The sequence below is a fragment of the Anarhichas minor genome, unplaced genomic scaffold (genome assembly GCF_050575085.1).
Source record: "Anarhichas minor isolate MPS153535 unplaced genomic scaffold, ASM5057508v1 ptg000002l, whole genome shotgun sequence".
NCBI lineage: Eukaryota > Metazoa > Chordata > Actinopteri > Perciformes > Anarhichadidae > Anarhichas > Anarhichas minor.
Genome location: NW_027466448.1, coordinates 4203279 through 4221762, shown reverse-complemented (window position 1 = coordinate 4221762; position 18484 = coordinate 4203279). Strand labels below are relative to the sequence as shown.

Here is an 18484-nt window from a genome sequence, read left to right as displayed (position 1 = left end):
CTAATGCCTCCAGCTTCACCTTGATCCGACAGATATGAAATTATTAGCAATCTTCTCATCCAACTCTTGGCCAGAGAGCGTATTTCCCTTTAATAGGTTTGAACACCGAGATAAGTCAGAGAGATTTACCGTTGCTAAACATCTCGTCGTCTGTGAGCTGTCCGTCTTTGGCAAACAGGACGCCAAATTTAAAGTTGACAGAACCCTACAAAAATATGGCTGGGTTAAAATCTTGAAGTTATTAAAAATTCACGCCTTTATATTATTAACTGTAGTTGGACATCAATTTTACTTTTAAGACAATAGCAAAAGATTATTTTTCAACAGTTTGGTGTTTACCAGATAAAGAATTAATAAAGAGTACAGTGTATCTGGTACGATATGCCAAACAAAAGGGACTACAACCAGGTACACACTGTACTCTCTTGAAAATAAAGAGACCTCTACCATTAACAATCAAAGAATAAGCTAAACTGTACGGTGAGAGCAGTATCATCCCATACCTCCTGTTCCTCCAACACCAGCAGGTCCTGAGGAAAGAGGACATAACAAATATTATTCACACTGACTAGCGCTCCAGCCTGAGGATATTATACAGTTTAGATGCTGCTGATCAGGCCTGGCATGAAATGTACCGGTGCTACATTTCATACAAGAGCTGGCAAATGCTCTGAATCTCACCTTCTGAATCTCCGGGTTGAGGATCTCCCTGGGGCCTTTCTCAAACCTGTCCATGTTCATTGCACTGGGAGTAAGAGAAGAGGAGGAAAAGAAAGAGTGGAGGAAGTAGTAATGAAAAAAAAAAAGAGAGAAAGGTGTGTTTAGGATTGATGGAAGACAAATAGTCCAGAGGGCGGAACAGAAAAAGGAGCAAGACCTGATACAGGGGATTTCTCATCCTGCTCGTACCATTTGTCCTTATACAGTTTCAGCGATGACGCCGCTCAGACTGATGAATTCATAATCTCCAATCTCCTGTTTCATGCATCTTGTTATATCCTGTTACCCATCACTCACGGAATTTGAAAATAATTACAGCTTGGTGGCAACCATGTTTGCACCTACACAACAGTAAACACAGTTCAAAATGGTGTTAACATAATTGGCATAAATGGAGGCGCTGGTTTGCTGACAGTCTTTATGTCTCAGTAGCAGCACGAGATAACCAACAATAATAATTCCCATACATGTTTTGTAAAGAGTGGATTAACTGTGCCCTCTTTGAGCTGCAGGCTGCACTTCTCACCTGAGGATGGACTTGACTGATAGTGTTTTGGTCGGGCTGTAGGGGAGGCTGATCTTCAGAGTGCCCTAAGCGAACAAGAATGACACAGATCAGGGATTACAAACTCATTCGCCTTTTCTCTGAGGAATCACTCACTCGAACCTGTTGCGCTGTTGCTCATTTTTAAATTCACAACACATTTTTCAAATCATTCGTAGAATCAATACAGAGGACAAAATCAAACCAGATCAGTTCAAGCCAAACAAAGTTGTTCTGCTCAACAACAACAACATCCTGTACCAGTTAGAGTCTGACAGAAACAAGACAAATCAATGCGATCAGGCAGCAGAGGTGCACCACCCTAATCAGGTTCCAGATAAGGCTGGAGGCCAAAATTAAATCCAAGCCATCTTCGTCATGAAGCTGAGTCGCCACACGGCAAACACACAATAATGAACATGCATCTCACACACACACACACAAAGTCCCTCAAGATGCCGTTTTGTGTCGTTTCATATTTAGATACACTGAAAAAGTACCACCAACATGTAATGTGTAATCCGATAGACGATGTACATGTTTGAGCTTTATCTGTTCTTCAAAAGTTTCAGTTCCTTCCCCTCTGTTTGGGGAGGATCCTGTGAGGCAGTAGTAGAAAGTAGCTAGGTATAAGTACAGTATGAGGTACACACTGTTGCAAAACAGATTCCTAATCCGGTGTTTTTCACATCCATGTTTACTGGCTAGCAGTCCTCATCTCCCCTGCCTTATTGAATGCGTGTGCATGTGCAGAAGATAAGCAAACAAAACAAAACTTAAAAACCCTCACAGGGAACCTTTAAGTTGAATTTTGAATGCAGGACTACATCTTGTAATGGAGTATTGGTACATTTACATAAGTAAAGGGTCTGAGTACTTGTTCCCCCACTGCTGTGAGGCGAGCAGATGGTGAACTCACCGTCTTTCTCCAGAGGACGGCTCTGTACTGAGGAACCCGCTGGTTGTTCTGGTCTGAGAGGACGACTGACAGGTAGAAGGGATTCTTCTCTGCATCTGTACCCACATAGTTCTGGTGGACTGGGGAGACAGAGATAATATACAGATACAATTATACCTATATATCTCTTAGGTATTCAACACTCCCTTTTAACCGCTTGCTATCTTGGCCTGTCTTTCCTCTGCCTTTTTGTCTTCCCTCCTACCTATTCTTTCATTATTTTCTGTAGCCCTTTCATTCACCCCCCCCCCCCCTCCATAGAGTCACACATTCATGCCTCTGCTTCTTCGGTTGACAGGGCAACGTCTTCAGAAACAATGCTGAACAGACCTCCAAACCCAATTAGACACAGGATCTCTGCCTGAATTGCTGTCCTTCCCTTTGTCCTCAATAAAGCACATTAATCAATCAGGAATTGTCGTCATATGTAATGCAAGACAACAGGGAGACAAACTAGGACAAACCATTTTACTATTCTTCACCTGATCATTGAGAAATTGAGAATTCAAGTCCTTGTATTGGATGCTTCATTAGACAGGAAGTGCTAGTGGTAGAATAATTGGCCTTGAGTTCATAATGTGTTGTATGATGCAATCAGCTCTGCTCAGGCTGTGAGGCACAGATGGCTCAGCTGCAGGTCGAGCCAACTTTCTGGAGACATGGCTGATTTTAAACTGCCCGTGCCATACTGTGATTAGACTCTGGCAGGAGGAGGAAAGGCCTTTCTTGCTGTTCAACTTTCCTTTACAATTATAAAAAGAAAGGTAAAGAAACAAACGGACAATGATCTTTTGTTCCACAACCTTCTATGCGAGCCCGAGAACAGGCTGGGTGATGAGATGATGAGGGTCAGAAAGGTGAAGGAGTAGGTGACCCCTTCTAATGCATTCCACAATCACAGAGGGCGCTTTCGGGAATGGCTCCTACTAGCCTGCTGCAGAGCACCGGGCTCATTTAAGACGCCAATAGTCCGATCTAAATTGTGTTATCTATTGGAGGCAAGCTTTGTCTGGTGGTGGTGAGGCTGTGTGTGCTCTAAGGGCTTCCTCCCTGGGCGGTGTATGGGATTAGACTGTGGTTGAGACTCTCAGTGGGGATATGGCCGGATGCTAACAAGTCTTGGCCTTGAATGAAGAGCAGTGCAGCGTGAGGACAAGGCTGACTTCATAAGATAAGACGCGTCCTGTGGACCAGGGAAGAAATTCAGAGGATGTTTTATTTCTGCAGCTCACAGGCTCTCCATCACCCTAACCCTATGTCTTTCTCTCTCCACTCCATGTGTCTGACTGAGTGTGTGTTTTAAAAAAAAAACATAACAGAGCAGCACTGACCTTTTCCCAGAAAGTATTTAAAGAACCATCTGGTGTGGTACTCTGGATTCTCCAGATGGACATCGGTTCTCCTCCAGGTTCCTGGTGTGTAGTCCAAAGCCTGTTTGTTGCACACACACACACACACACACACCACATTGTCATCATGATGGTCACAGCTTGAGTCACAGCAGTCTCCTCTGTGGAAAACTGTTGCAGCAATGCACACAAACAGCAGTAACGATTACAATACTTAGGTCAGGAAATCAGACACGACCAAAGCATGGACACAGTGAGCTGCAGTCAGTCTCTTTGCTATTATTGTTTTATCATGATGGAAATAATCCATATCAAGATGTGAGACAAAAGCAAAGGAGTGAATCACATTAGGATAGGGGACTCGTATCGCCAGACGCTCTGGTAAATAGAGACAATGACATTAGGAGATCTGGTGAGGAAGACGGCTGATGGACAACATGATTTCCCTGTATTATTCAAGAATAGGTTGGTGCATTTATCAACAGAAAATACAAGTTAAATGTCTTTCAATCAGCAATAATACATGTTAACTTTAACTCTCTATGCTAAAGCAAGTTTGTCTCGTTTTTAGATATTAACTTTTTTTCAGATTTTGAGCCATAGGCACAACATACAGTATCAAAAATCCTGATATTTCCTTTTGTCTGTTGACATATTTTTTAGCAAGTAAAGCAACTAATTTAACAAGCCAGTGGTTCCCAACTTTTTCAAATTGTGACTTTGTGCAACCCCTAATCACAGGTGGCATATGTTCATTAGTGGTGAGCACACCACTGATTTATTATTGTACATAACAGATCAATAGTCCCTCTTCTTTCCTATCCCATTAGCCAGCCAACACCTCAAAAAGCAAATATTGTTCATCATACTGGCAGCTGCACATGGAATAATTCAGCATGTTGAGAAACTCAATACAACTCTCGTGTGTGTGTGTATGATGAATATGAGCAGGCAGGTGTTCGCTTGCAGCAAGCGTGTCTCTTTTCAAGGGTTTAATCTGCCCACCAGCTCCTTCGTTCTCCACACGTTCTCTTGACACCGTAAGACTAATAGTTGCAGCATGCAACTCCCCATGAAACAAACAGATTAAACAAACAAGACAATGTGATAATGAGTGAGCTTTAGGGGTGACAGAAACAGGCTAGCCATCTCCCCCTGCTTCCAGTCTTTATGCTAAGCTAAGCTAAACTTAACTGAGCAAAGCTCTTGGCTGTAGGTTCATATTTAGCAGACATGAGAGTAATATTGAGCTTCCAATCTTACTCCCAGTATTCCTTAAATAAATGAAGTATCTTTTAATAATAATAATGTGTCTTCATGTCTGACTATCATCATTTTTAGGGGTTTCAGGACAATACAAAGCAACTCTATCGGCCACAAAACTATTATGACCATGATTTCAGATAATTTGTCAATTTACTGAGGTTGGTGAGAGCAAGATGTAATGGTGAGTGGATTGGTGGGATGCATGTGTGCAGAAAAGTGCCTTGTATTGACCTCATCCGACGAGCCATTCTCCACCCTGAAGCGCCCTGCCCTCTGTATGGCCCCATCTGCGTCACTAGAAATTAGCTGAGAGGGAGACAGAGAGACACAGACAGAGGCAGACATGTTTAAAATTAGACATGTGACAAACCATGACTTGTGGCGAACAGTAATATCCAGGTCATAAATACATTAGAGCAGACTATCGTTACGGACAAAAAAAAGAGGAACCAAGGCGGACGAATCACCTCCATGTGACAACAGCAGCAGGAGTCCAACAAGTATATCTGTCCTCAGCCATCTTTCCGTGTAGATTTAATACCAACATCTCCACAATTCTTAATCACTAATCATTACTCAAGTCTTCGCAATGATTCCTCCGACACTTCACTGTAAAAACAACAACGTATTTCTTTCTTTTTCGCATCTGCCACCCTCTACTTATCCGAATTATCTGTCTCTTGCTGACTCACTTCTCTCTGCTACAGAATTGGAAAGGACAGAATGTATCCTGTAAAGTACATATATACAGAAATGGTTGCACACTTTGGGAAACACTGTACACTTACTGACTTCTTTTGCAGGTTGAATGAGATTTAGGTAATGGCTAGACAACCTAAATTGAACTCAGCAGAGGAGTAAACATTCATTTTTAGCTATGCTAGCTGCAGCAGTTGGTCAGTTTGTTATAGAAGTTTGTTGTTTGGCGGGTAAAGTGAAGCCGATACTGACATTTATATCTGAACTTGGTGTGAATGCTTTGACACTAGTAATGATTTGCCTCCTTTCTCCTCATTGTGATCTACCAAACCCCCTTTTTTCTATTCCTCTTCACGTCCCCTTTTCCTTGTTATCCCCCCCCAACCCAACACCATCACACTGAATGATGCTTTGTTGCCAGGCAACGGAACGCAGAGTCTCTCCTCCCTTGTCCCCGTTTCTCCTCCTGGCTCTCTCCTCTGCGTCTTTGCCCTCTCCTCTTACCGCCTTGACTGTCGTGCTCCATTTCTTCTCCCCTCGCCGATAGAGGTCTCTGCTCTGCCGAAAAAAATAAATAAATAAATAAAAAGTTGGCTGTGTATCCCCGCACACACTGTGATACGTCCAGATGGTCTGGAGGAGCCACGCAAGAAGAGGAGGAAAAGGAAGTTCCTCGGAGAGAAGGTCTAAACATGGAAAGCTGCTAAATGTACCTCTTAGTGAAACTGACTTTTCGGAAGTAGACAGATTGTTGAGGTAACAGAAATAAGTGGCTGAGATGATCAGGAATCAAAGAAATACCTGCAGGCAGATGATCAGAAGACTGAATACTCCAATGATCAGACATTAAGGGATATTTTCCATGTAAACACCCTAAATATGATCCAAACCAGGACACGTAAATGTTCAGATTCAAGGGAAGTTTTCCTGCTTTTACAAACCATGCACAATGATTAACCGTTATCTAAAACCAAAATGTGAATGGCCAACACAACCTGTACAAAACTAAGTGTGTTCATCAGTCTGGAGCGTGGGTGGTGCGCCCTGCTTCAGCGGCTCATTAGATCACGTCAGACAGAACAATACCGAGGGAAAGTGATGAGAGAGCACTTATCGTGGAAAGAGAGAGACAGCGAGCGAGGGTTAAAGTCCATTCAAAAGATTCCTGTGGGCTAGTGAGGATGAAAGGCGAGAGCTTTACATTCTGAATAAAATCATTAATAACTGTCACGCTGACTTTATTGTTCATACTAAATTAAATCTGATATGCAGTGCTGTATAGCTGGGGGATTAGAAAGCTCTCAAATGAGATTCTGCAACTTTAGCTCGACTGGAGTTTGATCTCAAAGCATATATAAATGCTAAATATAATGTATGCAGTATATATAAAAAAATAATATATAAATATAAATATATATACACACTTATTTATGTATTGCAACACATAAATAAAGAGTTTGTTTTCAAGTAATGACAAACATTTAAAACAGACAACTTATTAAAAGACGCTGCTATATATCAGTTAACTGTACTTCTATTTTCACATAACATATTTATGAGCACATTTTTCAATAATTGTGCATCGAATAGAAGACAAGAAAAGAAATGCCACATGAAATAAGTTAATCCTGACAAAGAGCCTTTCCTCCTCGTCTCCCATCTGATTCACTTAAATGATTAAACTTAAATGTTTCATATGTGAACGGCCAACCCAGGTAGTTTCTATTAAAAAAAAAAAAATAGTTTCTGATTTTATCTTACCAAACAAAGTGGCCCTGCAAATAATGATTATTTTCAGTTAATTAATTCAGTTAATTCAAATTGCTTGTTTTGTTTGACTAACTGTTCAAAACCCAAAGATATTTATTTTGCCGTCACATAAGACAAAGAAATGCAGAAAATCATCACAAGTAAAAAGCAAACGTTTCGGATTTTTGTTTGAAAAATGACTTGAACTATTAATTGATTGTCAAAAGTTATTTCTCCGTCAGTCAATTAACTGATTAATAGACAAAACATTGATATTGTAAAAACATTTCTATTCATACAGCACTGATTTCACCCACCCACTCAAGTAAAGCACTGCCTACATTTTCTCCCCATGGTATACTGCATATAATAAGAGAATACAATCCAGCCAAGCATGTTTACTGCAGGTGTGAAGCTCTGATAAACGACAGAGAGCTTTCTGTGCAATAATTGGCTGCGTCTTAGGAAAGGCTGCAGGAAATACTGCCTTCTCTCCTCTCGCATGCATATTAATAGGCCTGAAAACAAATATATGTTCTACTTACTTCCTGGTGTGGTGGTGTGTGCCAGTGTTTGTGTGTGAGTTAATGAGCTTTTACTTTAAAATCTGTGCGTATGCGCCGAAATTGGAAAGTAAATGTCGAAGCTATGGGCCTCTATCTTCCTCCATTTCTCCTGCCTCCTGCAACATTAACCGTCCAACTGCAGGATAATGGAGGGGAAACCAATGCAGCGTTCAGACGGAGCAACGCACCGCCTCCATGGTGTATTTGTGTGTGTGGAAAAGAGAGGAAAATAAGTGTGTCACATTCTGTATTAAATGTGAGTTTAGGTAAGTGTTTCTGCGGCTGGGTGTGAATAGGCTTTCTTGACGTTTTTTGGGGTGAAAGAATGAAAAATGGCAGGAGAAAGGAGCCATTACTGTAAGCGCTCTGAGGAGTCTGAGTCTGTGTGTGTCTATGCGCACACTCATGCATTCATCACGCGGCCACTGCTTTCAAATCATACAACAGAAGAGTGGCAAAGAAGGAAAAGCTGCACTCCAACGGTTCCCCAGTGGGCCGGGGGATGCAGGGAAGAGGAAACAGGGGAGAAAGGGCAGCGGGTTATGCTTCTACGCTTTAACAAACAACCCATAAAACATCTCACCTCTGCCGGGGAGCAATAGTGGAGGGATAGGGCAGGACTAAGGAGAAGTGGAATCAAACATACAGAGAGTGGGGGACAGAATGAAGGATGAGGCCGCTGGGGAAGAGAGGGAAAGAGCAATGTGTAATGACAACAAAAAGCCAGATGATAAAAGAATAATAGCTGTCTCCACGATGCGTAACCCCGTGGGAGCATTACAGACAGAGAATAGATGCGTGCACACACACACACACACACTCTCTATTATACACACACACTTAAACAGCTCTCATTTTAGGGCATGACTTGAACATTTCACAAACACAATCGAGCTCACGCCGTACTCGGAGAACGTCTGATTTCCCCAAGGCACATGAGACAAAGGAGCGCTGCAGTGCAGACAGAATGTGTGTGTGTGTGTGTGTGTGTGTGTGTGTGTGTGTGTGTGTTGAGGTATTAAATCAATACTTTTGTGACTGCTGATAGATAATTGATCTCATCAGTGGGCCCGTTCATGCACACTCACAATCCTCCAGGAAGGCAGAGAACACTGAGGTGTAGGCGGCAGAGGAAGTCAGCAGAGGGCGAGGATGGAAGTAGTAAGTAGGGAGGGGGGGGGGGGGGATGAAGAGAGGCAGGTGCACAGTCAGAGGGAAGACATGAGTGAGGGATGAGAGGAAAGAGAGAAAATAAGAGAGGAGATGAATAGAGGCAGAAAGGAAGAAAAAGAGAGGAGGCAGAAAATGCAGATCCAGAGTAATCAAGGAAACGGTTATCTGATATATTTTTCTTCTATAAGCAACCTGAACTAGACAGGGTTTGTCTGCTCCAGCTTAAGATGCAAATGTTGCCTGGCTAATACGCTTACTTGCACTTTGTGGAGTTATTAAACAGGATATGTAGGGAAAGTACTTGTTCGAGGATGGAGCATATGTATGGGAGCTTGTTGCTATATCAGGGTTTAGGGTCAAAATAGCAGCTCTCAAGTTCACACTCCAGCAACCTCAGCCAAACTTTTGACAAGTCATTCCTCATCATGAAGTCATCTCCACTCGTACCGTTTGGGAACACAAATATTAAAGTATAAATCTAACCACTGTGTCACATGACCAAGTGCGTTCTGTAGCTTTTATGGATGTTTGAACAAATAACATTTTTATGAAATAAAAGTTAAGAGAACGCCTTTGTGTACAGATACAAGTGAAAGATTCAAGCAAACCGTGTGACAGCACACTTATAAAAATGTGTTTTTAAGAGGGATTTAATAGAGGTTCAGGATCTTGCCAGTCTAATCTCTTCAGGGAGGTCTATTAAAAGTCTGCCAGCAACAGTTGTCATTTTCACCGAGCGAAATCCACAGAGGCCTTCTTTTGTTTATGTCTGTGTGAAAACGAAGGCCCAATGTTTTCAAAAATAATGGTGACTTTAGACTGATAAATCTGTCAGTTATAGCAACAGTAATAGAAGGTCCAGTTAGGGCGCTCCCAGTGAGTCTGTGTGCGTCTCTGTGTAGGTTTTACAGGAGAGTTATCATTAAAAGGTTGCACCGATATATAAACAGAGTCTGAGAGCTGTATGGACATGAATGTCTCAGTGTGTCACATAGGTCATCCGATGACTCAGACAGACGGTTAAAAATACTACAGCTGCTGCATTCAGAGAAGGAAGTGAAACTTGGCAACTCCGTCGCCTTACGTTGCTCAGTCTTTCCCAAAATGAGTGACGGCGTCGATACAAGAAATCAAGGAATCCCATAACAAGATCAAACAATGAACAAAACCTACTCGCAAATACTGACTGTGTAGTCAAAGCCCGATTCATCTGTGCCACAGAGGGTCCATTGTGTTTCAATAGTTGTTTGTTTTTAAGCTCTTTGTCAGAGGAACAAGCTTCATCAGGCTTCAGATACACAGAGTATTCTTGTCAGTTTGATCATTTTCTTGCTGTCTTTTTTTAAATTTGATGACAATACGAAAAATATAGAATATCTACAGATTTATCTTTTAAATATTTGAGAATTCATTTAGTCTACTTTCATACAACATAAGTTGAATCTTGAAGTTTTCATGTTATTTCTAGGAGCTCCTCCTGTCAAGCTTTGATCAAGCAAACGGATCACTGCACAACATGGATGCAAAAAGCCCTTTCGTGCAGTGGCAGACCCCTGCAATGCTATTAATGATGTATGATGCATGATGTTGCCGCACAGAAGACATGAAGTAACAACCGCCGACCAGTGAAGGAGAAAATGAGAGGTGAAAATTGTAATTCAAAGGCAAACGATGTCTGTCATGTGGCTATTTGCCGTGTTGCCGTTGACTGCACCTGATTAGCATTAACGCTGCCTGTGGCTAGGACAAACCCAGCCACGCTAACAACAGCACCAATAATCTGCCCATAAATATGACGCCAACACTGGCGATGACTACTGAAGGCATCGGGCCACCCAGGAATCACACTAGTAGGGTGCAGCAGCTTTAAGGGCCCTCAAGAGTGGGCAGATGCTGCAGTGAAGCCTGTGATCTCAGAGTGCCGCAGCAGCAGAGCACCATGCATCAGCTGCTTTAATAGACAGTTACGTTTCAGAGAAGATGGGAGGAGGAGGAGAGAGAGAGATGGAGAGACAAGAGCAAGAAGATAAAAGCTTAATCTACGATGTAGTAACTTTAAACAGGTGTTTCACGCTCCAAACTGATTTTATTTTAGGTTAGTGTGATACTGGTTACAACGACAAACCGCCGTTTCATTCTTGTGGAGAGTATGATTGAGTTTTCTTAGACCTTGTGAACAAAAATCAATTACCTTCGAGGATGCAAATTCATTTTCAAGTAATTACATGCATCACTTTGCTTTTAGAAGCTTGGATACAGTTTGCAAGGGTAGAAGACAGCATGGAAGAAAAACAAACCAAGAAATGCAGAGTTTAGAGGAGCTAAACAACCCCTGGTCCGACATTTAAGTTGCAACTCGCCGCTGTAGCTTCATTTAAGTGTCAAACAGGCAATTGAGCTCAAACAGAACAACGACCTCTAAGTATAGATCCCAATAATAGAAATAATATACACGGGCCCTCTCAGAAAACCCTGTGATTATTAGCGTCACACGCACACAATAAACAGAGCAAACGTTGTCAACCTTTAAAGAAGCACTGGTGAGCTAATGTCATCTGCAGCTTCTGGGAGGGTTTGCACTAAAATTTGCAAGTGTGTGTTCCTCTGTGAATCTAGGTGTCGAGCACCACCCACCATATACCACTGTAATCTAACTATCACACAGTTCTCCAATAGTTAACCTCAGTGGCTTTAGTTATGACTCACGAGTGTGTATTCCTGTAAAGAAGGAAGCTGTCCACACATCTTGGCATGTAGCTAAATATGAATATTGTGAGGCCTACAAATCTATAAAGGATTATTTCACCCACATTACGACCATTTGTATATCAATTACTCACCATGTGTTACCTCGAATTTTAAAAGAAAACAGTTTCACGCTTGCTAGTTTGGCACCAGACAGTTGCTGTTGTTAAACGTGGCCTCCTATTGCTTCATTCATCAAGACTTTTCTCCGTTTTTGGAGGAATTCAAGGTAACACGGGGTGAGAGATGTTTATCTGGTCGGTGCTTGGTTTTGGCGCGACCGTTTTCAACATGGCGGCTGGGTCAAAAACGTTCTCATTTTACACTAAAATATGCTTCTGAAAACATTTTAGGAAAGAAAAAGACAATGCAGTAACAGAATCTTGGATCAGTGCTGCCTAGACTGTTGGATTGGAGTTCACGAGTAGTTATTTTGCTCCTGGTGCGGTGGAACAGGAGCACTAAGAGGAGGCAGAGGAACGAGATCTTTCCACAGATTTTCTGTCTCATGTGCTACAGTCAGGATATAGTGACAATTTGAGCAAATATAACAAAAGGTCATCTCTGTAGCTTTAATAACTTTTTCTACAGTTAAATTACATTAAAGTATGTCACAACATATTAATAAAATAAGAATTAAACGTATTGTACCTCATGAAAGGAAACTCAATCTTGTAATTGCCACTTGTGGCCATAGTGGCTGCTGTTCAGCAAAAGCCACGCAGCCTCGCTTTGAAAGAACACACAAACAAACACAGTCACACATGGTGAGACACGCATACGCCGAGAGTGGGAATAAATTCAGTGTGACAGTGCAGTCAAAAGCCTCCGAGGCAGTGACAGTAACACTGGCAGGCAGGTGGGAGTGGAGCAGTCTGCTCACCAGTCGCTGTGCAAGACTGACAGCTAACCTCTCAACACAATGCCACACACACACAGCCAGCGCCCACCTCTCACCTATCCGTCACTGCCTTCATCTCAAATGAAGAAAATTCAATTCACTAGGAAAATAAATAAAACAAATCACTGCCACCCTCTCCAAGCTGTTGTCAGGATGAAACAGGTTTAATTGTTTCAGCTTTAGCGCCAAACACACAATTAAGCTTTTAAAAGTAGACCGTGAAGTTGTCACTGACTAAAGACAGGGTGGGAGTTGCCTTTGTGTTTGTGTTGTTGTCTCTTTTCTCTGAATGCAGATGCCATCATGGAGTATTTGCTTTCAAATTCACTCAGAGCCTTTCGCTTAAAGGAAACTCAATAGAATATCTTGCAGTAGTTTAGGCTATACAATAATTTAGATGGACTGCAGATGATGCTCTGGGTCAACAGGATCCTGGTTGTTAGTCTTCTGCCTGCGCAAATCTATTCAAACCTTTTCCTGAAAAACGGTTCTTTGCATTTCAAAAGTGTCCCTGATTCCTACAACTTCATATGTCCTACATATCTACTTAGTACAGAGTATTCATTTCAAACTCTCCATCAGTGCGCTGAAATGCAACGGGATCCTTCACACTTCTATAATGTCAAAAGTGGTTTCCGTGTGGACTGGAGTGAATCATGCAGTCACAACGGTGTCTGTGGAGGAAGCTGCTCATATTGGCAACTGCCACCCAGTTTCAATGATGCCAAAAATAAAAAACAAACACACAGGATGAGTCACGGCTCTGCTTATGCTGGTCCCTCTTATTAGGGAGACCCTGCTTTGAATCTGTGTCTCCCTTGTGTTCAGACATTTGAAAGCGTGTTCTTCAAAGCACTAGAACACACTGGCCTTAGTGTCGTGTCTAGAAAAGATGCAACAAAAAAGTATTTCTCTCCACAATTAGATCCTAGCAGCATAGAGAAGGCTTTCCAACACTACACCAATAACATGTACAGAAGTCAAATTTAAGACAAGAATTAATGTTAAGAGCATTTATAACATTACATTACTTTTCTATTCTGACATTTCTTGTTACATTCCTTCGAGGCGGCAATTTATCAGCAGCTAAATATCTTCAAAGTGAGACCAACATTAATACATTATCAGAATTGTGCATATTCACCACTTATATTACATGACTTCTATGTTTTTGATGGAAATGTCAGGTGCTGAAACGTTGCCCACTTCACATTGGACAGGCACACAGACCGTGAGCACACAAATTCAATACCGTCAACACAAGGAGCTGTTTGTTGGATAAAAGGCATCAGAACCAGACTCGTTCCCAATCTTTGCACAAACCTCCCCTGGAGACACGCAGCCTTAAACAGTGTGAGAGCCAGAGTTAACGAAAACACTTTCCCTTGTATGTTCACACAGGCAATTATAGTTGTCTTTCCAACAGAAAAACAGACGTAATTTCACTGCAGAGTCAAGGACCAAAGATTAGACTTGTTTTTTTTTCTCACATTTCTGTTTTGTATGAATTAAACAAACAAGGTGTCGAGGTGCTGGCCGTTTCCCGTCTTTGTGCTAAGCTCACTTGCTGACGCTGGCTTCAATTTTACTGAACAGACATGAGAGTCGTATCCATCCTGTTATTGAACTCGCAGCAGGAGAGCGAATAACCCAAATATTTCTTTAACACAAAATCCACAGATACTGTACACTTTTCAAATTATTATCCACTTGACGAGGGCGGCTTCAACCACACGTGCCAATGCCCATTGGTTTCTGTTTCCATCACTAGCAGCCATGAGAACAAAGTTTTGCAGCTGCATCGCAGCGGCCTGTTTGGCAGTTTTCTAGACTACATTTTTCATTGACAAAAATGACTCTTTTCCCCATCGTGACTTAACGCAGCCACATCGAGACAAAGCATCATGGGAGTAAAGTAAAAAAATAAAATAGAATTAGCGTAGTTTTAATTTTATTTCCCCTTATGTTAAATGAACGGTGTAAGTGAATTATTTAAACTGTGATCACTACAAGTGGTTTCCATTTAATTATGCAACATGTGATAGATGCAACAATTAACAAATCAATAATGAATGACAATAATTATTAGTTCAGCCTACAGTGAACAACTCGGGAGGTCATTTTAACAGGACCAGTCCCTCTTATTAGCATCAAACCTTGGAAGTTGACAACTGTTTTCAACTTTTCAACAATTTCAATAATTACCAAAGCATATTGTCTTAATATCTAAAAGTTTATCCATCATGATGGATCACAGAGGACCCTTAAGCCTTCATATCAAATTCTAGTGTAGCATATACAAAGATGAAGAAGGCATACAGCGTCTAGTGCGGAGGAAGAGGAAGAGGCGTCTCACACTGCTGTGTGATGGGCACACTGCGAGTACTGAGGCTATCAGTTCACTCATGCTGGCTCACACTCACTACGGTGTTTGGAAACTGCTCTCTCTCTCTTTATTTTTCTCACGTACACACCCCCACACACAGCAGCATTGTGTGTCTGCTAGCGCTGATAGGCGGCATGTGGTTTCTCCTCAACACTAATCAGTCGTACACGTGGCGCGCAGCACTCATGGAACAACCCACAATATGTCGCGGGTAGGAAGTACGATTGCAGTGTAAAACCGTAGGACTTCCTGTGCCTCTGGGCTATCGGGATGCACAGAGCCGCATTCAGCTCACAGTGGAGGGACGTTCACTCACACTCATACACCCCTACAGCAATAATGACTCAACAGCTTAGTAACCAACCACAAAGACACACACACTGTGATGCAGCATTCAAAACAAATGAACTTTGGAGGCTGAGCAGGCAGCAGAGTCCTGCATCGATCACCCATTGTGATCCACGCTGGCAAAGCATATCGCTGGACCACACCCAGGACGTCATGACTCATCAGTCCCCCTCTGTTGTCCGTCCATGTCAACCAAAAAAAGAGGGGAAGGCAATAACAGAGAGAGAGAGGTGAAAAGGGAGGGGGAGATCATGAGCAGAAGAATCCACAAAGAGGATGAGTGGACGGTCACAGTGAGACATAAAAGACAGCAACAAACAGATTAGTGCATTGTGGGTGGGACTCACCAGCTCCACCGAACCATAGTGTTTCCTGCTGAAGTCTCCCCGCCTGCAGCCCAAGTCCTCCGAGGCAGAGCTGCAACACAAACGCATGGTCAGACACATGGCCTGTCTGTCCTCCATCACACAACACAGGCACATATAAACTGAGGCAGTTGCAGCATCTGCTTTTCTTCCGTCTTTCTTGGATCTCAATTTGTCTTCTTGGTCATGCCTACTTTGTTCGCCCTACGTTCTTTCTTTCTCTCTCTCTCTTCTTCCCTTTTTTTTCTCTCTCTCTCTCTCTCTTCTTCCCTTTCTTTCCCTTCCTCCTGTCGATGTGGTTGGGCGGCTGGTGGCATGGTGACTGGCCGGGACCGGCGGCCAACCCCAGTTCTGATTGAGACGCTGGTCCTGATTGAATTAAGCCACAGTGATAGATGGAGACTGGCTGGGGGAGCGGACTGCACCGACTGGTCAAACAGCCAAATGCGCACACAGACGAGACACGTCCGCTAATACATAGAAAGAGACTACCATCTTTCACGTTTAAGCTTCAAAATGATTTGAATATTTTATGTCATAGAAGAAAACATTTAAATAAATTAAACTTGTGTTAACCACAGACATGGAGACAAGGGAACCGGAAGCACAGAAATGTTAACTTATCTCCGCCTTTTAAGACTCATTCCTGCAGCCCTCTCTATACAGCAGCGAGTGGTAAACCATGTGTGTGCACATGTGGGTGGTATTTCATGTTCGCATACATCTTTATGATTGTCTGAGTGACAATATGACCTGCATGCTTTCTGCTTCCTTAGTCTCTTTGGACCACATCCCCCACTCCTCTTATAGCTCTCCTTAACTCTTCTCCTCCCTGGTCAGGTTTCTCTCTCTCTGTCTGCAGAGTGGGTAATATATAATGCACACTCAAGCTTAAATGACTCATTTTAAAGAGCGTTCGGGCTACAGGATGTATCCATCACTGTTTCCTGACCCACTCTCTTCCTCTATAGACTGGTGATTGGGGTGGGGTCTGCTGGAGCTCCACCACAACATGTGCTCCATCAGCATTTACCTTTGTGTGCTCCCACTTATTCTTCTCAGCAGCCAGGTTGCTATCTTTCCTGCCCTTCACCTTTCCTCCGAGAGGGGCCATGAGAAGGATTGTACCTTGGTGCTGGGAAGATGAAGTGGTACCACCCCACCCACCTTCCTAATGAAAAACTCCTCCATCTCCTAAGGAAACTCATCTTCTTCTATTAAGGCTTCTTGGGATGGTACATATGGATGGACATTTTATGTTCAGACTGAACTGAAAGGTAATAATAAAAGATGAAAAAAAGAGTTTTTGAAATTGCATATACCATCAACAACATCTCTCTAGTCGCTATGGTTCAAGAGGGATTTTTATGTTTCATAACCTTAGTTAGTTGGTTCGGCTGCATCAAAGCAGTCACTCACACACACAAGGAAAGATACGTTTTCAAAACCAAAACACTTGGCTGTATATTGCCAGATTTAAAATGCTTCCCTTTGTACTTGGGGAAAAGTGTTCAGTGTTAAATTCTCTTTAAACAGGAGAGATATTTTAACACATGTAGGAGGTGTAGCCCTTGGTGAGTTAAGAGCCATTTGCGCACAAGGTGGTTTCTGTCAGACCAAAAAGCTGTTGCCGACACCTATTAAGGAGGTGGAACGAGCCGAAGAAGTAAAGTGCCTTAAGTGTAATGAGGAACATGTACCTGTCAATAGAGTTCTGGGAGTGCAACGCAGTGGATATGACATATTTGGATTTCAAGTATAGCGTGTTAATTAAAGCAACAAAAAAAAAAAGATCCTTTAAGGTGTGAGCTTGTTCATCCTGTCAGGAATTATTGCTTTATATACCAGAACCTAGGTCTGAAACTGATAGAAGATACTTTATTCTTGGGGGAAATACAAACTTGTCCCAATCATGTTGTTTTTAGTGCCAATTAGTACATGCAAGCATGCTAACATACACAAATACTTCAGTAAACATGGTAAAAATGATACCTGCTAAACATCAGCATGTTAGCATTGTCATTGTGGGTATGTTAGCATACCGGCATTAGCGTTTAGCTCAAAGCTCAACCGACAGACTACAGAGCTACCAGCATGGCTTTAGACTCTCAGTCTTGCGATTACAAGAGCGATTGATAAAATACCTGTCCCGTTGCCTTACAGTCCTGACATGCTGCTGGACATTTGAGACCATTATCCAGCATTCAAAGCTGCCCATGTCTTTGGCCATCATAACTTGAACTCTGCACCACAAAAGGTTCAATCCCTTTCCAGCAGCGTAATGGCTGTTTGCCAAAGAAAAATGACGTTGAAAGCTTGGACCAAAGAGAAATAGCTCTGAAACAGAACAGAGGTAAAATAGATATGCATTACTCAACTGCTGCCCTCAGTAATGGAGTACGGGAAAGCTTACAAATTGTGGTTTCTATCACAAGACAATGGACAGTCGCCACTGAAAGGCTCCATACAGTACAGTGAAATGTGAAGCATAAATCACACTGTCACCCATCATACTAAACCTCATGCTGCCGAAGAAAAGAAGCCAATCCTTTTATCGGTTGTGTTAAATACGGAACGACTCTTTAAACCTTTAAATCACTCCATGGAGAGGCTCTCTTTGAGATTGTGTAGACCTCGATGTCAACAAGCAGAAGCAAAAACAAGACTCTTGAGAGCAATGACACGTATGAAAAAGGTCCACCAGCCAGAATTTAT

The 18484-nt window shown here is 42.3% G+C and overlaps 1 protein-coding gene across 3 annotated transcripts in view; it reads right to left on the bottom strand.

Moving 5' to 3' along the window:
- The window catches only part of garnl3 (GTPase activating Rap/RanGAP domain like 3), a 39763-nt gene that overhangs the window by 19627 nt on the left and 1652 nt on the right, over nt 1–18484 (bottom strand). For 2 of the 3 annotated variants that reach the window (XM_076085889.1, XM_076085899.1), the window contains exons 2-9: nt 15752–15821; nt 5069–5143; nt 3554–3653; nt 2184–2302; nt 1247–1311; nt 682–745; nt 504–530; nt 130–205 (exon numbers count right to left, since the gene is read on the bottom strand). In XM_076085889.1, coding sequence (XP_075942004.1) covers nt 130–205; nt 504–530; nt 682–745; nt 1247–1311; nt 2184–2302; nt 3554–3653; nt 5069–5143; nt 15752–15821 — 596 coding nt within the window. Of the gene's footprint in view, nt 1–129; nt 206–503; nt 531–681; nt 746–909; nt 967–1246; nt 1312–2183; nt 2303–3553; nt 3654–5068; nt 5144–15751; nt 15822–18484 lie in introns of those variants that run through there. The other variant, XM_076085909.1, reaches the window with a different exon arrangement.